General features: G+C 39.6%; 1 protein-coding gene across 3 annotated transcripts; it reads left to right on the top strand.

The window, feature by feature from the left end:
* Positions 1-859: 859 nt before the first annotated feature.
* TGDS (TDP-glucose 4,6-dehydratase) lies at positions 860-22523 on the top strand. Of its 3 annotated transcripts, XM_084844739.1 has the most exons (12): positions 860-985; positions 2141-2207; positions 5138-5206; positions 5548-5638; positions 7674-7816; positions 12016-12114; positions 13340-13399; positions 14901-14944; positions 15674-15839; positions 17755-17813; positions 20410-20507; positions 21798-22523. In XM_084844739.1, the coding sequence occupies exons 1-12, from the start codon at positions 897-899 to the stop codon at positions 21881-21883; spliced, it is 1071 nt and encodes a 356-aa protein (XP_084700865.1). In that variant the 5' UTR covers positions 860-896; the 3' UTR covers positions 21884-22523. The 3 variants fall into 3 exon arrangements, with proteins under 3 accessions (XP_084700865.1, XP_084700864.1, XP_084700866.1); XM_084844738.1 differs by lacking the exon at positions 860-985 and having other exon boundaries at positions 1944-2207; XM_084844740.1 differs by lacking the exons at positions 860-985; positions 17755-17813; positions 20410-20507; positions 21798-22523 and adding an exon at positions 16103-16190 and having other exon boundaries at positions 1944-2207.
* The last annotated feature ends 598 nt before the right edge of the window (positions 22524-23121 follow it).

The raw sequence follows: 23121 nt of genomic DNA, 5'->3' as shown, positions 1-23121 counted from the left end.
TTTGTTCCTTCCTCCTAATGGCCATCGGAATATAATAGGTTCTTATTACCTCGCTTTGAAAGCAGAGGAGCCCCAGCGCGCGCGCGCACACATCGTGATAGTGGAAGCTTGTGACTCCAATTTCGGTGGGGCTATAAATCTTTTCTGGGTTTCAGTCAGAACAGGCCAGAACTCTAAAGGAGCTATCCAAGGTGCTGAACCTTATCCCCTATGGTGAACTCTACTGGGGGAGGGGAGTCCTCCTTGTCTAGCTTCTGTCTACACCCCGCTGAGTTTTGAGATGTTTGGGGTTTGAGTTTTTTCCCATAGCAGCGGACGGTGGGGGCCGCCTCTGTGCAAGTCTGTTACCCGGCAATCCTAGGCCTGTTTACTCGGAAGTAAGTGCCACACTGTGTTCAACGGGGCTCCCTCTGAAGTAAACCCGCCCAGGATTGCAGCCTTAAAGTGTCACGAAGGCTCTTCGTAATTTGGGCTGCTCCCACACAGCAGGCTATGCCTTCCTCAACCTGGTGCCCTCCAGAGGTGTTGGGCTACAACTCCCAACATCCGCAGCCAGGCTGGGGATGGTGAGAGTTGTAGCCCAACACCTCTGGAGGGCACCAGGTTGAGGAAGGCATATGTGTCATTCATTCCTACGCCATTACTTTGCCCCGCACATGGACGCGTCTTACGAGCTGCAACTGAGTACCGGACGTTGCATTACAGAGCCGTTCATACTTGTAGCCCCCTCCGAGCAGCAGTAGCTTCCTTTGTGGTTCCCCAGCCGCTCAGCGTCGGGTGGGGGAGAAGCACAAGGGAGGCCCCACGTATGTTGTCCGTCGCCGACGGAAATGAAGTACTAAGCGGTGGCAGCGGAAGTGATGCGCTGAGGGGGAAAAACTGCTCTCTGTGGGAGAATGTCCGGGGGGCTTTTCGGGGCTGAAGCGGCTCCGCGCTCTCCGGGCTTTGTCAAGCGGATTCTGGTGACCGGCGGAGCGGGGTTCATGTAAGTCCCTGGGTGGGAGGGAAGTTAGGCTTAGGCTGCTCTTGTAAACACGCCTGTCTACTTGGGAGTGAGCCTCATTGAACACAATGGGGCTTGCTTCTGAGTAAACACGCATAGGAGGGCGCTGTTGGTCTAATTCTGCATTTTTACTCTGGCAATGTGGCTTTTAAGGAGCCTTCCAAATTTCGACCGCAAAAGTCCATAACTTAGAAACGACGACGACGCCTAACCTGGTTGCCCAAATTATGTTAGTAATGTGCTTCTTAAAATAAAGGGGAGGGGGGAGCTTCTGTGCCTGGTTGCCTGGAGGTGCCTGAAATTAATTCTTATCCATCATAGCTGGCCAGGTGTGTGTCTGCTTACAAGCTTGGCTCAGTTTCAGTTGAGGACAAGGATTAAATCAAAGCTTTCAGAAAAAAGGTGGGTTTTGAGGAAAGATTTGAAAGGAGAGGGAAAGAAATGCATCTCATGTTTCTTTTCTGTTAAAAGTTCCTTCTGAGGACTCTCATTACATTTTTCCTGGCTGTAAAAGGGAAAAAAATATATTAATATGTTGCGATTGGGAAGGGCAGGCTTGAACAGCAACTATATTTGAAGCCACTAGTGTATATACAGGGACATGAAGTTCAGCTGGTTGGAACTGGCAGAATTAGATTGCTCAGCTGCCAGAAGATATTTCTGTGTTTTGTTTCCTAAGACAATCCTTCTTCTTCTTCTTTTTAAAGAAAAGGCATATTTCGTTAATTTGAGGGAATAGTCCTTTCATATTAAGCCACTGTGTGCCCCCCCCCCCCGCATTTGGTAGCACTTCTAAATTTCTTTAGTTGAATATGTTGCATCTTCTTGCTTTTGTAATTAATTTACTTTAGAGTGTCCTCTGTTTTGTTCCCTGCAAAATGAGATGTGAAACAAATGTAAATAAAAAATAGGCTGAAATGTCTTGCTGCTGTTAGAAACTCTTGCCAGCTTTGCCATCATGTCATGTGTTGTGCCAATCCTAGTGACAGAAAAATGTAATTACCTCTGACAGATCAAAACTGCAAGAATGAGGAAAGCAGTTGGGTATTGGTGTGTGTATTTTGGCAATGCTACTGAAATCTGCCATGTAACTTGCATTCGATATATGTTGATTTTATGTATTTTCAAAACCTGCAGTGCATCTCATGTGGTGGTTTCTCTTGTAGAGAAGTATCCTAACTATATGATTATTAATCTGGATAAGGTAAGACTTTTTGTTTAAACCACTACATATTTGGCAGGCAACCAGCAAATGCATGCTAGGCTTCAAGTCTTGATTTGGAGGACAGAATTAAGATGGAACTTATAAACATGTTGTGCTACTACAGTAGATATTTTATTTTATTTACTATATATAGCTGTCCTCTAATCTAAGTTCTCTGGGTGGCTCATAAAAAAAATGCAACATTAAAATGGAATATAAAATAATTAATTGCAACACAATTAACTCTGTTACAATTAAAACACAGATTTTAAAACCGAGAGACCCAGACCAACAAAATATGTAACTAAAGGGGCTAAGCTAAGCTTAATTTGCTTAGCACTGGAGATATAGAACAATAAAGGGGATCTGAATAATCACTACTATGCCACTCTAACCCAAATATTCACATTCTTCCTTTCTTCCAAAAAGCACTCCTGGCTACTGCCAAAATTTGACATCCAGGCATAGGAATGGTCTAGGAGTACAGCCAAACTGTGAACCGGAGTTTTCAAGGGGGGGTGCAACCCCATCCAAAAGAGGCTGAACTCCAGTTCCCTGATCTGCCTTTCTACTGACCAGAAGAACCTTTGTCTTGTCTGGATTAAGCTTCAATTTGTTTGCCCTCATCCATTCTATTACCAAAGTCAGACATTGATTCAGAACATCAGCAGCTTCTTTGGATTGTGATGGAAAGGAGGGAAAGAGTTGGGTGTCATCTGCATACTGGTAACACCAAACTCCAAACCCCTGACAACCTTCCCCAGTGGTTTCATGTAGATGTTAAATAACATGAGGGACAGAACTGAACTCTGTGGGGCACTGTATGCCATGGCCACAGTGTCTAGCAGAAGACCCCCAGCACCACCTTCTAGAACCCCACCCTCTTTCAGAAAGGACTAGGACCACTGCAAAAAGTGCTAGCCAATCCCATTCCACAGGCGGCAAAGTAGGATACTATGCTTGAAGATATTGTAGCCTTTAAACAGCTATTGGGAAATTATTTACCAAATTAGTCTTGGTAAATAATTGAGAGAAAATGATTTTGGGGATATCTGGCTAAGCTCCAAAGAACTGCCTAGGCTCACACAAGGAGTTTGTGTTAGCACAGTGGAATTCTTGATGGAACATCTTTCTTTGAACATCTGACCTCAGATCACTCCCCTCAATTTCAAGATCATTGTATCATATGGCATGGGGTGGGGGTCGCTGTCTGGGCTTGAGAAACTAGTTTTACAGTTCTTTGGATTTTGTCTTATGATTTTTTAAAGAACAGATGATAGTTTGCTGCTACTATGTAATGAAAAATATGAATTCAAAGCCTCTCAAAGAGCTTTATTGTTCTCATGTAAGTAACTTAAGTACCAGTTAGAAGGTGGATTAGGAGTATGCCACTTATGGTTTCCTCATATGTTATATATTATACTCACTAACAGATTCTAAAGGATATCATTCAGTATATAATCATTAATGAATAGTGGCCATATGTATCTATTGTCAGATTTGCATGTAAAATACATGAGTGAATGCCTTATCTTCGACAGCTAACAGCTCATGTATTTTCCAGAAGAAGCTTTGTTTTATATGTGTGGGTGTTGATTATACATGATACAAGATTTTTTTGTACTGGACTTAGTTCTCAAGTACGTAATACTATTTACAAAATTATAGTGCAGTCCTAAAACTTGGCGTGCCAGCAATGGCTGAATCTACACATAGCAGTTATACCGTTATCATACCGTTATCATAACTGTTGGTGCCCATTGGTGTCATGTGTACCAATAGTTATTGATAACAGTATGATAACAGTATAACTGCTATGTGTAGATTCAGCTAATGTTTACGATGGCTGTATCTGCTGCTTTATTACCATGTTATCACAGAGCATGATGTTCTTATTGACTGTGCGGTACAGACCAACATGGGTGTACAGTTGCTTGGGAGTTTTCAGGGCCAATTGTATGTGTGTTTTCTCACAAGGCTGCATATGTGCGTTTCTTATACTGAAGTGGTAGGAAAAACATTCATGAAGTAGCCCTGAGAATTCCTAATCAGAGATGCAAATCATGACAACTTTTAGGGCACAATCCTATGGCTGCTAGTCAGCAGCTAGATGGCCATAGGATAGGTCGGTTCCCAGAGAACTGACCCCCACCCCCTCTCATGCTGCCTTGTAGGCAGCGCGGATCCGCTCCGCACTTGTAAGGGCAGCGTGGAGTGGCGAAAGCGTGGTGTTCCTGCGGGCAGGGCGGGGAAGTTGGAAATGCCAGTATGACACATCCTATGAGTGGTCCGGCTGCCGTTTCCCGCACTCCGAGGTCCCGCAGCTAGACAGCTGAAATTGGCTGTCTAGCCATGAAAGCAGGGTGGGGAGAACAAGGAGGAGATCCACTCCTCACCACTCCTGCTGCCCTGTGCTGGATAGGTGGTCACCCTCGGGGTCAGAGGCGACCGTCGATCTCAATAGGATGGCTCCCTCTCACTGCAATCTTATACACACTTTCCTGGAAGTAAGTCCCATTGAACTCAATGGTGCTTACTTCTGAGTAGACATACATAGGATTGTGCTGTTAAAATCTTTGATATAGGCTGTAAATAACAGCATGCATTTCTGCTTAGAGCATTTTGTTCTGATCCAGCTTAGTCACGCAGGCAAGTAGTTATACATAAAACTTGTGCATATCTTCAGCAGAAGCTATATCAAAAGATGCCTTCAGCTATTTCAGTAGGGCATGACGATTGCAGCGCTGATGCAAATACATAGGTAGATGCACATCTGCATCCATGATGCCTATGCATGCAGAAGGCTGCTTCTGCATGCAGATCTTCCATGCTGGATTGGGGTATTTATATTGTAAACAAGCAGGCTCTTTGCACCCTCTAGTAATAAAACAATATTTTTCTTTTTCTTTTCCTTTTTTTATTTTATTAAGCTGGATTATTGTGCAAGCTTAAAAAATCTTGAGATAGTTTCTGAGAAACAGAACTACAAGTTTGTTCAGGTAAGCTGGACTTTTTGGTAATTCATTGTGGTTCTAAAACCATCTGCAAGACTTAAGGCTGCATACCTATACATGTTTACCTCAGAGTAAGTCCTGTTAGACTCATTGGGGCTTATTTCTAAGTAGACATGTATGCAGTTGCACTTTAAACAATGATTTTTGTTAAAATAATGAAGAGCTAACTAAGCTAACTCTCCAGAACATTATAAACCAAATTTATATTGAACTTTCTGTCATTTTTAAGAGCAGGAAATAAAATTGTATACAACTGAAGCATGTAGTTTATACATACAAAGCTGTCAGTGGGTACTAATTTTATGTTTTTCCTTTTTCATGTTTAGGGGGACATCTGTGAAAACAATTTCATAAAAGAATTATTTGAGACTGAGAAAATTGATATAGTGTTACATTTTGCAGCTCAAACACATGTAGGTGAGCATTGTGTGTCACTACAATAATCTTCAGCATCTTGTACGACTAATACAATATTCTTGAAGATCTTCCAGTTTTTGTTGGAGGGGCAGAGGTGATGTTTGTGTTGATGCTAATGCTGACACTGTTGAAATAGCTGGATACATATTTTTGACATGGCTCTTTGGAGAATGTGCATTGGTGTGCACAAATTATTACTTATCGCCTCTTGATTATTTTTGTTGAAACTTACAAATGCTACTGCTGTATAGGTTAGACCATTTGTGGGCTGTCTGCCATCCCCAAGACTCTTCACCATGTGGCCAACAAGTCCTTGTTGGAACATATAAGACTCTCAGCTTTTAAAGGGCTCTTTAGCTCTTAGGAGCCTTGTGTGGCACAGAGTGGTAGGCAGCAGTATTGCAGCTGAAACTCTCCCCATGACCTCAGTTCGATCCCAGTGGAAGCCGGGTCTCGGGTAGCCGGCTCAGGTCAACTCAGCCTTCCATCCTTCCGAGGTCAGTAAAATGAGTACCCAGCATGCTGGGGGAAAAGTAGTCACAACTGGGGAAGGCAATGGCAAACCACCCCGCTATAGTCTGCCATGAAAACGCCAGCGAAAGCGGCGTCCCTCTAGGAGTCAGCAATGACTCGGTGCTTGCACAGGAGGAACCTTTCCTTTTTTTCCTTAGCCCTTAGGGATGGAGAGAGGAATTTGAATATATAATAAACGCTTTGGCCACACCTAAGACAGACTTCTTTAGGCTGCTCCACCCTTACTGCAGGCATGTGTCCCTTACACCTTTGCCCCTCCCCCCCATTCACGCAAACACAGAGTTCCATACTAGCTTTACCTGTCATTTGCTATTCTGATCAGTGTGGTGAAGAGTAGGCAAAGTGGACACTGCTGGCTGTTCAAGGAGCTGCTTCTCTAGGTGCTGGCTAAGTCATGCACTGGCTTTGCTCCTCCCTTCCCTTCCCTGGTCAGGGAAAGTCAGGGTGGAGCCAAGCGGATTTAACTGAGGCCTCAATATGCAGCACCCAAGTCCCCAACTGGCTTCACTGCCCCCTCCCCTTCCACAATTGGGGAACGAGAAGGAGAAGCAAAGCCAACTGAGCCATGGCCTTGGCTCAGATGCTCTCCTGCCTCCCTCTCCTACCTTTGGGGATGGGGAGTGGCCTTGCCTGTGGATCAGAGGTTATCAACCCCTGATTTTCATAGAATCATAGAATCATAGGGTTGGAAGGGGCCTACAAGACCATCGAGTCCAACCCCCTGCTCATTGCAGGAAGCCTGATTCCCAGGCAGTTTTCCATCCAAGTTCTAACCAGGGCTGACCCTGCTTAGCTTCCGAGATCAGATGAGATCAGACACATTTTAATGCTTTAGCATTTATATTTCTTTATAGCATTTATATATTTTGTTGTATTTTTGTGGTTTTAATTTTGTGAACCATCCAGAGAGCTTTGGTTATTGGGTGGTATAAAAATGAAATAAATATATTTTTTTAAAAATCAAGACCACTATCCCCCCTAAAAATAAATTTTAAATCATCATTAAAATAAAATACAATGACTAACTTTTTGTAGTTTGGCCACAATGCAGAAAAGACAGATGGCCAATTTTTATCCATCCACTGGGACATGTGATTGTGTTCTTGATCCTGTTCTGCAGGACAGACTACCTTTTAACTTTACAGAGCAATCCCAATCCGCTTACCTTTTTTTACTACTGGTTTGTCATTTCTTTTATTTTCTGTCCTGTTGGTCCCTTTTTGTCATTACTACCATCAGAGCACTAGCAGAGCAGGAAGGTTAGCAAAGGTTTCTACCCTTGCTGTGGGGAGTCTATTGAAGGCAAACGTCTGCTGTATCCTCTGGTTTCAAATGTAATTTGTGTGGCATTTGGGAGCTAAAGAGTCGCTTCTTTATTAAAAAAAAAAGATCAAGTTCAAGTCAGCAGGTCCCTCAAAGGACTCTGGCCATGGACTTTAATTACGTTCAGTACCCAAGCTGAACATTTGTTTCCCTTTATTCTTTTTCTGTTTAATTTTAGATCTTTCATTTTGGCGCAAACTTGAATTCAACTATGTTAACGTTTATGGAACTTACATTCTCGTTGGTGCTGCTTATGCAGCTAATGTGGAGAAGTTCATATATGTCAGTACTGATGAAGTTTATGGGGGAAGCTGTGATAAGGTAAGCTTGAATCAAATGGGTTTTTTGATGTCTCTTAGGGCACAATCTTATGCATGTTTAGACAGAAAAAAGTCCATCCACTCCCAGCAGTCTCCAGACAGCATGGCTGGCTGGAGAATGCTGGGACTTGTAGGACTCTTTTCTGTCTAAACATGCATAGGATTGAGCCCTTACCTTATGCTTGCCTTTGGGCAAGATCTTATGATAACCATGTGTAATTGGAGTCTGGCTTTGACAGTACTGTTTATGTCCCATGACCAACCTATACAACTGAACAAATAAGTGGAAGTGAACATCTCTTGTCTGAAGTATGATAAGCATTTTTTCTTAGATTTATAGCAGTGATTTGGCACTTGAAAATACTGGAAAGACAAAGATGAAACATTGAAGGAATGCACTGGTACAAATTTCGCCTACAGCATTTTTAATCTTGTCTTTGAAAACATTTTTGTTTTAGTACTTAGATATCCTTTCATGAAATTTGTTGATGCATTATAGTATATTTGCCGTGCTAAGGTTACTGAAACCATTATTGATGCATAGAACAAATGTGTTTTAGTTTTTTGAGTGAAGGATAAAAATAACTGAATCGAGAAGCTACCAAATTTAGGGCTGTGCACGGACCTCCCGATTGGCTTCAGATGCTGATTCAGACCTTCTAAATAGGCCCTGCTTTGCTTCAGACTGCTTCAGACACGATCCACTTCGCTTTGCATATCCAAATTATTTGGATTTTACGTTTTCCCATTGACTTACATTTGAAAACAGAAACGGCCATAAAGTTTTCACTTTTTATGATAAATACATGAAATTTGGGGACCTGGCAGCCTCCATGGAGTTGATTCCACCTGCCAAACCTCAGACAGGTTGGCCCAGTAGTTTTTGTGCTAGGCACAGGTAAAATGTGCTGTTCTCAGAAACTCAAACCAACTGTCATAAAGGGATAATCAGAGAAATTAGGTGTTTAAGTGGTGATTAGGAGGAAGTCACTATCCCTAATCTCTGGTGTAGGTTTCTTTGAAGTGCAATAATCCCTCTCTCCTAGTACTATTTTCCTATTCAGCTTTACAGTGGATGTCCTCAGGCTGTCTTTGGCTGAATGGAATACACATTACCTGGGAAAAGAAGTCTGCCCTAGACCAGGATGCACTATCAGAACTAGGGGCAAGCCAGCCTGGCTACTGGTGCTGCTGACTCCCAGCAGTACCTTGCCCACCTCTGCCCCTGCCAAGACCCCAAAGATGCCTCATATTGGGCTTGGTTTGCCACACAGTGTAGTAAATTTAAATATGTCAATGATTGTAGTGCTTTGCACACTATATTTTGAAATATAGACTTGTGTGTAGTGCTTTGCGACACACTGTTTTCTTGACCACAACACAAGCACACACATGCACACATACAGGGCACACACAGACACACAATAGCAAAAGAAAAGCAAATACAGAACTACCTACAAGCAAAGTGGGGGGGATAACAGTACACTATCTATAGTCCTAACAGAAGAGAAAAGGGTTTTTAAATTTTTTTGTATTTTTTTTTTATTAGGGAAAATATGTAGAGTTCAAAAATGAGAAGGGAAGGAATACAGGAATTGAGAAGGGTGTGGGGGGAGGAAATTGAGAACAAGGAAAGGAAAGTACTTAGTTTTTAAAATATTTTTTGTTTTTTTAATAACAAATTTAGAAAGAACGAACAAACTAATAAGAATGGTTGAATTGAGATGGGCAAGTGGGGGGGGGGAGCCAAAGAACAAGGCAAGGAAACTAAAGTATTTTTTAAATTTGTTTTGTTTTGTTTTTTAAATAAATAATCTAGAAAAGAGAGAAAGGGAAAACTAGTAGGAATAGTTGAATTGAGAAGGGCTGGGTGGGAGGGAAGATGACAAAGCTGTAATAGATCTAGCTAGCCAACTCTCTCTCTAACCAACTCTAACCAACTCTTTGTTACAGTGAAATGAAGCAGGCTGATCTCTCCACCGCCACCACTACCACTGACTGGAGACAGCTGGGTTAAATTTAGCCCTAATTTGGCAACTACAGTTGCCATTTGTCAAGGCTCACCATTTCCCCACTCCCTCCTCCTCTCCCCCTCCCTGATCTTTCATAAGTTGATACATTTTAGAGACAGGCTGTATGGGCTTCAGAATAGCTCCCACTCTCTGAAGCGCTTCGGGGCAACCCGCTTCGCTTCGGATTGCCTTGGTGCTGTTTTGACCTGCTTTGGAGCTCAACGAGGCACCCTCAAAGCAGCCCGATTTGTTTCAGTATTTGGATTCAGCTATGAAGCGGTGCACAGCTATAATCAAATGATACTAGAATTGAAATGACTCCTTTCAGTGCTACTAGGGCAGTATAATTCAGAATCCTCTCCAACTAATTCTTGAATTTGCTAGTAAAGTTAACACTTAAGATTTGCTTAAAAGAGGGAAATACCTTTAGTGCTGAAATATATTCATCTTTCAATAGTGTGTTAATCATATGATCTCCTGCCTTTATGCGTGTATTATTTCTTTGACAGAAAAATAGATTGTATCAATCCAATTTTGGGGTCAAATAACATCAGTCAAATATACCCTAAGAAAGCCATACAAATACAATGCCCGGTGTAAGGTATTAAGCCTAATGCCTTTTACAAGTTAAAAAAAAGGCATGCCTTCACTGAGAATTTTCCTTTTCCAATAAAACAGTATAATAATAAGCATAAATAAGCCTTTGGGATCAACAGTATCACACAACCTAAAATATGAATATCCAGAAGAACAGTGTGTGAGGTCTAACTGACTCCACTATTTTTAAACACAAAACAATATATTGTGCCATTAACATAACTATAACAGCTGCACAAGTATAACAGTGCAATAATCATTAGTTGGGAATTACCTTCAGTCATAGCATATGCTATTTGAGCAGCTTATGTACAATCACCACATTTTATAACTGCACAAATAGGACAGATAACGGTTGCATTCATTTTTCGTTATTGGACTATAAATATAAATGAAATCAGTATGCATGTAACAAGCAAAAAGATGTACCTGTGTGTATATGCATATTTTACAAGAGCAAAAAACCCTTCAGATTAGCTCTGTGAGTTGTATGGAACGTAAATACTGATTTTGCCTGCAGTATTTCTTACCACTGATATGAGAAACCAGTTTAAAAAGTGGCTCGCCTCTTTGGCAGTTGGAATTGTTTTGCTAAAATAGGAAGGAAAACTCAAGTGATGTGTAGAGGTCTCTATGGCATGTGCCTGTCCCCTATTGGTACACATTCAGGCTGCTTTTGAAGATGTAAAAACTTAGAGGTGCTTTTCAGTGATTCCATATAAGAGGTGGAAACAAACTGAGTGTTCTAAAATTCTGAGTGTTAAAAAAAAAAAAAAAAAAGCCAGTACAAGTCTCTTGAAGTGGACCTGACACACTGCTGTAGTGCCTAAGAGGCATTTGAGAACAAAAGTGGGATGAGAAGAATTCTCACGTTCAATTCAGGAAAACCCTATTCCAAGTCATAATGTTTTGGCTCTCCTTGCATTCCTAACTTATTAAGGCTTCCCTTCTCAGTAAGAGAATGGAACATAAAGACTTGGCATGGAGCTAGAGGAAAGGATAATACTGTGGGTGGAAGGAATCTTTCTCCCCCTTCCATTATGTTAACTGTCTCTCTCAGGAGAAGGAATGGGCTCTCTGGGTATTTTAGATGCTTTGCTGGGGGTAGATTTTTACTAGCATATCTCAGGTATCTACAGTTACTTTGTATATAATAATATCATAACATTAGCAATTAGAAAAGCACTACTTACATTGGTTCATTTTACATATAGCATTTTTTCATTCTCAATATAATTTTTTAAATCACGTGTTACGTATTGGCAAGCTTGTATGCTTGTTTTAACTCAAGGCAAAAAATAAAGACAGTAAAGATACCAATGTGTGTATAATCTGCAGAACTACCTCAAACAATACTGTTATGAGGACATAGACCTGGCATTTCGTATTGTACAACCAAAGTGAAACAATATTTCTATTAAATATTATTGTATTTGTGACAATATTTTCTAATTGGATGCTTGATTATGGTTTCTAGTTTTGGGGTGGTCTTACTCATTAATTGGTGCCATTTTTAAGCTGGCTAGTAAATCTATATGAAACGTTTTTAAAGACTTTGAATATCTGGAGTGTAAAAACATTGTTGTTCTAGGAATTTGATGAATCTTCACCTAAGCAACCGACAAATCCTTATGCTACATCTAAGGCAGCTGCTGAATGCTTTGTCCAGTCTTATTGGGAAAGATACCAGGTAAGCAGAAATGAGGTTTTGAGTTCCTGGTGCTATTATTAATTCAGATTTCTGAACATGATCCATATGTCTAGGTGCAAATATTCAGGGGGGAAAAGGCGCAAGAACACACACAGTGAGGTGAAAGCAGTTAAATCTAGTGAACCATCCTATAGATACCAGCTTACTCCTGCTTTCTTGTGCTTTCATTTTGAAGTTTTAGATACAATATGTAATGATGATTGAAACTTTTGCTCTGCTTTAACATTCTGTTAGTACCAAGTTGTATAATAAGTAGTGGATTTCCTGGGTGTAAAATATGGTGGTATAGTTTTTCTGTTGGCTTATACATCCTATTTTCAACAAAAATAGATTTTTTTAAATTTGGGATGTAACTGCAGTGAAATGTAATATTTGTAAGCCTGCATCCTATGGATTTGTGTGAGCTGCTACACCACAAATGGCAGGTTTCTGGCAAGAAAGTTTGTAGCATCTGGCTTTGCCCTCTTCTAGGAATGTCTGCCTAGCTTCTAGCTGTGGAGGGCTCCAAAGCCCTGGCTTTAAGAGAGATAAAAAGCGTCCCATTGCTTCCTTGCTGCTGCTCCATTCTGGAAGCATGGAATTCTTGCCAACAGAACAGCACTGATTACTGTTGCTACCCCTTAACTCAGCCTGGTGCCCTCCAGATGTTTGGACTACAATTCCCAGCATTCCTGACCATTGGCCATGCTGGCTGGGTTTGATGGGAGTTGAACTTATTTTTATTTTTATGTTGCAGTTTTAAGCTTTTATATTGTATTTTATCATCTATATTTTATTGTCTGTATGTTGTTGTGAATCACCCAGAGAGCTTCAGCTATTGGGTGGTATAAAAATGTAATAAATAAATTAAATAAATCCAGATTCGGGGGGTACAAGTTTGGGGAAAGTTGCCTTAGATGTACATTCAAGATGTCTTACAAGGGTACCTTAAAATGCAAAGTAGGAAAATATCTATTATTTGGGTACACTTGATAGGAAGCAAGAATGATTTAATTTGTATGCTTGGTGATAAGCTCAGGCTTGGCATTGTACATTATGTGAAACTGTTCAAAGTTTAGATCCTTCTGCTAAGTGTATTATTTTAATGTTTGCTGCTGTGAATAGGGCACCAATTACTGTTCTGTTGTAGAAGAAGGTATTGTAAGCTTTCTGTGACTACTCTGATTGGATTCATTCTAGTACACTTATCATGTATACTTTAAAGTTTCCAGTGGTTATCACACGGAGCAGCAATGTTTATGGACCACATCAGTTTCCAGAAAAAGTGAGTTAGACGAAGGCACTTTATAGCCAGTAGTCTTTTCTAAAACAAACTCTTTGTGGAAGTGCTTGTTACATGATAATCTTTAAGGAATGAGACACAATATTGCATACGTAAAATAGGCTAGAGTAGGGATGGGCAATCTATTTCTGCAAAATGTTCCAGAGGCTGGAAGTGTATTTTGCTTCTCAAATTAATTCCTTCTCCATAGTAAAGTTGCTGTCATAAATGAGATGCAACATTAACCGCGTAATCCTATGCAGGTTTGCTTGGAAATAAATCCTACTTTGTTCAATGAGGCTTATTCCCTAGTAAGTGTGTTTAGGATTGCAGCCTAAATTGTGAATTTTCTGTCATTAGTTACAACTTGTATACATTTTCTTTTCCTTACAATGGCCAGTCTGGCTGGGGATAATGGGAGTTGCATCAGGTTAGGTAAGGCTGCCACAACTCAACTGAAACATTTATTGGGCCAACCACGGGCCAGATAAAAATTATTTTGAAGCAGAATGTGCTCCAGAGATTGCTAGCTGGCCAACCCTGGGCTAGAAAGTAATTGATAGTTATCTGTTTTGACTCTTATGACTAGCCCTCTGATGCTGGTAATTGCCCTGAGAAGGATAAATATTAACATGGACATATCCCCAGCTATAACCCAGTGGCTGTGAACTCACACATAACAAATAACAGTATTGTTCTGTTTATTTATTTATCACATTTATATCCCGCCTTTTTTCCTCCTTAAGGAACCCAAGGCGGTGTACATAGTCCTTCTCCTCCATTTTATCCTCACAACAAAACCCTGTGAGGCGGGTTGGGCTGAGAGTCTGTGATTGGCCCAAAGTCACTCAGTGAGCTTCCATGGCTGAGTGGGGACTAGAACCCAGATCTCCCGACTCCCAGTCCAACACTCTAGCCACTACACCACACTGGCTGTCATGATCATTTAATCATTATCATTATTAAACGATCTGGATTCTGTTGAATTATAGTTTATTGATGTGCATGATTTCCAATATGAAGAGTGAGCAGTATGAATGCTCCAATCTAGGTAGGGGTTCTACCATGTTAAAACAGGCTTCCATGCATGCAATAATTGCAGCTGGATGGTGAACCAAGTGTACAGCTAGATGCTGCACATGTAGTTCCCCCTCCCATGCAGCTGCCAAGATCTGAGTATACAGAACCTTATTTGCCAGTGTTTTAGCTTTTAATCAGCTGTCTGGAAGGTAAAGCAGGGCATGGGTTCCACCTTCCCCATGCTTTCCTGCACAACAGCTGATCATGATTTTAACTTTTTAAAAATAAGGTTCTGCATCCACAGCTTCTCATTTTCTATTTGATTAGGGTGGGTAGGGGTGGAAGAGGATTTTCTTTTAATTATCTTCATTGTTAAAATTAAGTATGTTCTCATAAAAATATTTCAAAAGTTAAAAAACCATATAATTCTCCTTTCATTCTAAAGTAGTATGAATTTTGTCCATCTTATTTTAAATATTTTTAGGTTATTCCGAAGTTTATTTCTCTCTTACAGCAGAATAGGAAATGGTAAGTTTTGTGGTCATTCATTCTTTTCTGTTTTTTAAAACCGTGTTTGACAAGATAGGACAGTAAGTAGTGTAATGCATGTGAAATTGAACAGTGGTGCTAAAGATCAGCCAGGTCAAGAAAATGTATAATGGTGGGGGAAAGGTGACTAGTTTTCTCTTGGTGTTGCAGTTACTCCTTCCCACTGACATGGATTTGAGCCTGTTACACAAGTTTTGAAAGCTGCTAGGCTGCTGCCATATGGTGAACTCTTATGGCTACATTTTTCCATATGTTTTAAAAACCTTGTTATGTGTGCCAACAGCTTTTTTAATTTACCACTGTGACAAATAGTATGAATAGAGGATGTATTTGTTATCACTTGCTTTGCACTTTGGCCTTCCTGTCCCACAGTTTACAGTGTGTAAGGCAAAGAATATCAACTTAAATCATAAAATTAAAGCTCTAGAGTAAAATCCAACAGAAGACCTACTTAGAGTAGACCCATTGAAATGAATGGGATTTAAGGTATATAACCTAAATACTATTTATTTCAGTGGGTGTACTGTAAGCAGGATTTATGTTGGATTTCACCCGTAGAGGCGTCCTCTGCCTAGGTTTTGGTGAGTTCTATTTGGCAGTTTTATATTCTTGCAAACTTGACTAGAATATTTAGGAGAATAGTGATTGCCTTGCTTTTTTTTTTTTTTTAAACATGCTAAAGGAATTCACTGTCTTCTTTCCCTTTAGTTGCATTCATGGCTCAGGACTTCAGAAAAGAAATTTTCTTTATGCCAGTGATGTAGCCGAAGCATTTCTTACTGTTATAAAGAAGGGACAGCCTGGTGAAATCTATAACATTGGGAGCAATTTTGAGATGTCTATTGCACAGCTTGCAAAGGAATTAATCCATCTAGTGAGTAATAAATATAATTGAAAATTGGTGGCTAAGCAACAGGAGCACTAAATTAGACTGGTGATTTGAACTGATAGATTTCAGTGAATGAATGAGCAAACGAATGAATGGCTCTAACACATTTCTTAGGCTATGTACAGGTGCCTGGAAACAGGAGCAGATGCAGGATTGGCTGTTTTTGTTTGGTTTGCTTCTTGGGAAGGCTCTGATTTTGCTCCTGTACTGACCAACATTCTTTTCCTCCATTTTTAACACTTGGAAAGTACCTTCAATGATGGGGGAAGTGGCTTCATTACTAACACAAGGCCCATCAGTCGGTGTTGTGCACCACCCTCCTTTGATGGCAGATGAGGGAAGCTTTGTGATTGACATAAGGGCTGTCCAATCAGTCTTATGGAAATAATGACTTCTGCTCAAACCAGAAAAACAGGAGAGAAGATGGTTTGTCTGTCACAACTGCAATGAGTACAGTTCCACAGTGAGCTCACCATTGAAATTACGTATTTTTGGATGTATTCATTGTTATATTACAGTGTCATTTCAGGACACGTTCATGCATCTTTAGGCATAAGTATGACACACAAGAGCACACCAGTTCATCTTTTTAAAAAGGGGGATATAAATTGGCTTTGAGAAATCATGCAAGTTGGCTTTGTGTTCCAGATAGACTACCTAGGCAAATCCACATTACTTGTATACATAGCTCCAAGATTTAATATATAGTCAGTAGCGCTTGGCTAAGAATTTAAAGCCTTAGTAGCTGTTAGCAGGCTGCTTGGTGACAGAGCAGGCACTTCAGACTCCCATAATATTTGGCAACCATGGATGTAGTCACCTTAAGAAACCCTTCCTGAGTGAAGCTAGACAAATGCACAAAAGCTATTTAACTAATTTCAGCAAGTAATGATTGTACATTTTAAACTCTTTTGTGTTTAATAAATTCCCTGTTTTGAAGAAACCTGTGTGTGTGTGTGTGTGTGTGTGTGTGTGTGTATGAGAGAGAGAAAGAAAATCATTGGGTCCCCTTCTGCCAAGATGCTAAAAAGTCCCTTGAGAGATGCAGGTCTCAGAACGTGAGCAAGATTGTACACCTGTCTAGAGAGCACATTTGATAACATAGCCATGTTGATTCCACAGAGTGAGACAGATCTCTGATGTGGACCAACTAGTGTTTAAAATGCAGGATGCAGCTCTTACACTTATTTTTAAGACAAAGGAGGGATATATTCCTGTACTGGGCTGTGGTATTTTTGCTTGTCATTAGGCCTGACAAGATACAGTAATTTTCTAGTGGTGTCATCAGGTACTTTCAGTGGATCTAAAAAATTATAGAAGTTCCTCAGATCTATTGGATAGATCTGGACTCAGTGATACTTGGAGTAAATCCATTGAAATTAGTGGGACTTAAGTTACTCCTGATGTCAGTGGCTATACTCCAGCTACGTCTGGACAGTACACTAAGCCTGGACAGTGTTGCGTAATCTGGCAGGTCTTTAATCCATTAAAACTTTGGCTAAAACTTTCTTTAAGCTTTGTATTTCTGGCCATTTTAGTGTCTCTTACAACTCTTTTGGATGCATGCTACCGAACTATACATGTCTTCTGCTTTTTTTGAACAATTCCTTTGTCAATATGGGGTGGTATGTGTCGTGTAGTTTTAGTGATGCAACTGGCAGGATTCTGGGAAATTTTAAAACTTCAAATGAATGGTGGGTGCTCTTTGTGGGAATGTTCTAAGGAAAAATGCTACATTAAACACTTAATAAACTTGAGATTCTAGCATGCATTAATAACTTAATCCATGTAAAAGCTGTCTGAATTTGTTCATTAGAAGTGGCTGTACACAGAATGTGATAAAATTGATACATTTTGTTAAATCTTTCACTGGTAATGTGGATCTCCTCCTCATTGACAGATAAAAAATACCAGTTCAGAAGCTGAGACAGAATATTGGATGGATTATGTTAAAGACAGGTAGGATATTGATGATTACTAGAAGTAATTTTCATTTCAAATGAGCATTGTTTTGTCTTGCTCTTTATTGTAGTCATGTAAAATATTCATTTTTGCCACTGGAGTAGAGAGATAATCTTACTTTGGTTGATATAATGTGGCCTCTTATTCAAGGGTCCACCATTTTTGGCTTGCTTTAGTAGCCATCGTGGTTGCCTGCTCCTCCCTTTGCTGGTTTGGCAACTGTATGGAAAGGGGAGTTGCCTGTGCTACCTTTTCTTGCTTCTGAGCAGAAAAGATGTTTAGGGCAGGGTGGCCTGCAGGTTTGACTCTACATGGCCAAAACACTCCATGACCTTTCAACCTTGGAGGTGGAAAGGGGGTGGGAAATCACTCAACAACTGCTGGGATGACCCCACCCACCTCTTCAGTTCCAAAGTTGGGAGGAAAGCATGCTATAGCAAACAAAAATATGAACGACTGTATGTATATATTTTCACCTTTTATCCGCAGCCTAATGTTTACTAGCACCAACGGTAGACTTGTGTTTTAAAAACTCAAATATTTAAGTTGAAAATGAACAGCTTGATTGGGAGATGTATGAGATATGGAAGGATGTATAACCTTTAGAACTACTGCTTAGCAGCTGCACTGTTTCTTTTTCACAACCTGCTTTTTCTCATCGGCATGCTTTTCTTTTTGCAATAACTCCCATTCTTTCCATCACCTTCAGTCCCTTTGTTTATTAATCCCATATTCTCTGTCTTTAAAAGGATCAGTAGAATTACTATCTGCATTATGGCTCCAAAATGAATGATCCACTGTCAAAATAAGAGACAATCAGGCATTGCCTGTTGACACTAAATATATTTTTAATACCAGTTCTTTACAAACATTTATGAAGAACAGTTCCTCTTTAGTGAAGCTCTGTGTGTAGTCAGAAGATGGCAGAACTGAATTGTATACGAAAGATGCAAAACAGTAGGGGTAATCTTTAAGGATTGGGCAGAGTTTATGTATATGAAAACTTGGATATTTCAAAGAGATAGGAGTACTGCTGGGCTTCAGATACTGGGTGTTGATGTTGGAGAGAATAGCCTTGAAAAGTTCCAGCACAATATAGAAATTCTGAGCAATTTACGTGGCTATTTAAGTGCACAAGTAGGCTATATATCTCATATAAGTATAGAAGCAGTTCATTTTTTTTCTCTTCCCTCCCAATCCCTTTTCCTTTTGTGTTGTGTCTTTTAGATTGTAGGTCTTAGGGCAGGGACTGTCTTATTACCGATCCGTGTAAACCTCTCTTGGACCCCTTTATTGTCTGAAGAGCAGGGTAAAAGGCTTTCTATATTAATGTCAAGTGATTTGCTTGAGAAAAACTGCTTAGGGCATTTCTACAGTTTAACAATGATGTAATTTTCTAGGAAAAACTAGTGTTTCGATTTGGATTTTAAAATGAGTCAGGACACTCAATATTTTTATTGGAATACTTTATAGATTTATAGTCCCTTGAAGCAATTCAGTTAAATACTGCAATACAATAAGGCTCCTTTTTACTGAAATGTTCCTGAATGTGGCTTGTTGTCTGTCTCCTTTTTCTTTCCATTTAGTGCTTCATCTGCTTCCATGCTTTGTAGCCCGACATTAAGCATTTAGGCTTGTAGTAAGAGGGGTTTGCTTTTAGGATAGTTTAGAAGTCATCAGTGTGCTGTTGTGGATAAAATACTGGACTTAGACCGGGGGTACCTGTGCTTGAATCACTTACATGATGTTTGCTTTGGGACAATTACTCTTTCAGCTTAACTTTCCTCATAAATTTTCAGGATTCAGTGAGAACTCTTTGAGCTTAGAGGAAGAATGGGATTTAAATGTAGTAAACTTTGAAATGAGATTTTGAAGTCTTTTGCATATTCACTAGCCTTCAAAGCTCCACTCCAGCATTTATTACATTTCTTGCAAAATGCCGCTGGGGTGCTAAGGCTTAAGCATACCAGTGATGCTGTTTTCTAGGGAAAGAATCTGAAGCTGTATTTGGCATGCTTGGATTATGTGTACCTCTTGGTTTTAACTTCTACCTACCTACCTACCCTCTTGCTCCCTACCCCAGCCTCACTTTATTTTGTAACTGGGTCTAGTATGTAAATTAAAACCAAAAGTATACATAATAAAAATGCATTAAACTACATTATTTGCAAGATTTGCTTATGTACTTTCTAAGAATAGCCACTTGAAACTGCCCAAATAGACATGTATCATATCCATTAATTATATTACTAATCACTTTTATGAAGCTATCTTTGGAGATGGATTTATTTCTGCAGAAAATTAGAGTGGAGGTAAAAATTTTCACCCCACATAATTTTCCACCTCATGCATAGTGGTTGCAGTGATCCAGAAACAGCTGGGTAGTTTGGATGTGTGAATCACTTTGTAAGTGTAAACACTATTCTGCAAAAGTTGTGATTATTTGGTGGTAGGAGGAAGGGACAGCATCAGCGTAAGGGTTGATTCAGAGGAAGAAAGTGCTGAACCTCTAATTGTCTTTTGACAATAATTGATACACGTCTTACTGGAAATGAGTTGCTTCTACTGAAATACACTCTTCATTTTTTTAAAGACCTACAAACGACTTGGGATATCCAATGAACTCTGGAAAAATGTACAGCTTGGGCTGGATACCTAAAGTACCTTGGAAAGAAGGAATTAAAAAAACAAGTATGTTTTGTCAATACATCTGGAATGGGGGTGGAAGGAAATACAATAGCACTGTTTTCAAAGGAGATGGTATTATAGATTATGTTGGAGAGTAAGCTTGTCATTGTTCAAGCTATTCACAGAATTAGAGCTAAAGCTGTAGTTTTTAAAGCAAGGTGCTTAAGCCTGCCTTTGTATTTTTATTTGCATATAATAGTAAGGGGGAAATAAAATTGATTTTTATGAGCTTGAGTGTGGACAATGCCTGTTGGACGAGGTGGGGTACACAGTAGGAAATATGAGAAAACAAATTATCTTCAACAAGGCAACAGCTATACTTGACAATATAACCACTTAATGCCGTGTTTAATGTGGTCTGTTCTTGCATGTGTGGTTTAGCACCAAGGACTAAATTGGCAATTGTCATAGCAGCAGAAGATAGCCAATTTACATTTTTACACATAATATTTATGATGGAACATGGTACATACTAAGTTGCAGCTGGCATGAGTCCACTTACGCAGTTTCTATTGCTGGTTTAACTGCTCCATTAAGTTCATAGGTGGTTCTACAAAGTCAGTATGGGATTGCTGTTTTCAGCAAACTTAAATTCCATAAGACAAATATTTGCCCGTAAGTATATGCACTGCAATAAGTATCCAGAGAGTCCCTGGGTGAGTGGAAAGCTCTTCTGCTCATGCAAGAGACCTCTTGATTTTTACCATTTCCCGTCTGCTACACCCCCTGCCATTCTTGAGGGTCCTTTGACCCCGCGGAATGGCTTATTTGGGGCAGAAAGGACTGCAAAGGAAGAGATGGATGGCTTTTTGCATGAGAAGAATTCTGGATGTGTTTTTCTGGACCCAACCCATAATTGGTGAACAACGTTTTAATATGCTGTGAGATGCAATTGGCCTCCTTCCCCCCTTTGGAATGTTCTAGTTTTCTTGAGTGACAAATGGTCCTGGTATTGCTAATCTTAAATGGCTGACATGGTTACCCTTATAATATCATTTATATTTAACTATCATAATCTGAACTTTTAAATTCATGCCTTTTGGGTACTGAATCCTCAGGATATGCTGTCAGTGCAGCTTGATACTTTCTTCCCATAATCATGAGATAGAAACTTAAAAATGAAAAATTCATTTTCATGAATGTATTTAGATTGTGAGCCCCAACACATGTAATCCTGTGCAGTTTTAGTACTGAGTTCCATTGATTTTTTGTGTACAGACCTGCATGGAGTTTCACTGTAATAGTGAATATTACACCATTTGTGCTTTAAAAGACTCCTTTTTTTTATTCTAGTTGAATGGTATCAAGAGAACTTCCACAACTGGAAAAATGCAGAGAAAGCTTTGGAGCCCTTTCCTATCGTTGAAGAATCTGTATGATTCGTTCTGCAGTCGGAAAGAAGTAATGAAGTAAATCATTCTACCTCAAGACCACATTATGAAAAAAAACTGTATTCAAGCAGCTAAAGTGTGAAAGGTGCCTTGTATTCAGGAAATGTTGATATCAGGAAAGAAAACAGAATGGAATTTTAAAGATAATCTTGATCTCATTTGGGACCCAACTTAATTTAATCAACATTCCAGTGCAATTCTTCAAAATGAATCTTTAAAAAAATGAAATTTAAGCATTTTTATTAAACATGCACTTTTAATACAGCTATTTTGTATTACTATTATTAATATATTTTGTGAACAGTGTTATAAAAAAGTCTAGGCAGCAATTTTTAGTTGAGGGGTATCCTCTTAATGGATTTAAAGTGAAAGAGAGCAGGGGCCTAATCCTGACTTCACAGAAGTCATTGCTTGATCATCTGTTTGTTTTAAAACACTGTCATTTAGTGTTCGTAATCTTAATTTTAATAATAAAAAAGAAGGAATTGTCTCCTATTGCGCTACTGAAATGATTTGTATACAACCAAAGACTTCATTGGAACTCAAGAATACAGGTTGTAAAACTGAGACAATGCTCATGCCAGATATTTGCTTTTTCTAACAGTTAGAATAACAATACTTATTTCAATTATATTTGTTTTGTCTTTTTTGTTGCATATTGGCATTCTAACTTCATAAATATGTGAAATGATACAAACAGTATTGAAGTCTAGCCTTCTGGTGTTATACGTCACATAGCCAGTGGTGCTTTTTCAGAAATGCATGTGAAGCTGTGCTTCCTGTTGCTTCTGAGCTAGATTTAAAGCAGTGTATTCAAAGACCAGAGTGTTGTAGTAGCTGACAACTGCTTTGGTGCTGAGCCAAGTTGCTCTTTTGCTACACTGCTTTTCCTCTTTAAGTACATGTACAGTCTCTTCAACTTCCTGTTGTACCAAAGTAACATCAACAAAATCTAAAGACACATGTGAGAAGATATCAAATCAACCTAGCTTGTAAATTGCTTATTTTTGATGAAGACATTGACATTATGGTTCATTGCAATCTGTACTTGAACAAACACAGTCTAACAACGGCTTCAGCATCAATTCTAGGAGTCTAAAAGCACTGTATCCACATTCCGCCATGCCAGAAGGGTCATATTTATTCATTGTATTGCTGCATCGACTTTCTGAAACTAACCAAGGTGGTTTGCAAAAATTTCAGAGCATAGAAACTAATCAAAATCA

The sequence above is a fragment of the Heloderma suspectum genome, chromosome 3, assembly GCF_057233095.1.
Source record: "Heloderma suspectum isolate Gila_16-S chromosome 3, 16-S_ref, whole genome shotgun sequence".
Taxonomy (NCBI): Eukaryota; Metazoa; Chordata; class Lepidosauria; order Squamata; family Helodermatidae; genus Heloderma; species Heloderma suspectum.
Note: the sequence above shows the minus strand (reverse complement) of the source record. Positions and strands in the feature narration are given on the sequence as shown.

What these genes read in the sequence shown, in the direction of transcription:
- TGDS (XM_084844738.1), top strand. Translation starts at nt 2,031, where the DNA reads ATGAGGAAAGCAGTTGGGTATTGGTGTGTGTATTTTGGCAATGCTACT. An exon ending in AGAACTACAAGTTTGTTCAG is followed by an intron (nt 5,207 to 5,547) that starts GTAAGCTGGACT and finishes TTTCATGTTTAG; the next exon opens with GGGGACATCTGTGAAAACAA. An exon ending in CAAAGGAATTAATCCATCTA is followed by an intron (nt 15,840 to 17,754) that starts GTGAGTAATAAA and finishes CCTCATTGACAG; the next exon opens with ATAAAAAATACCAGTTCAGA.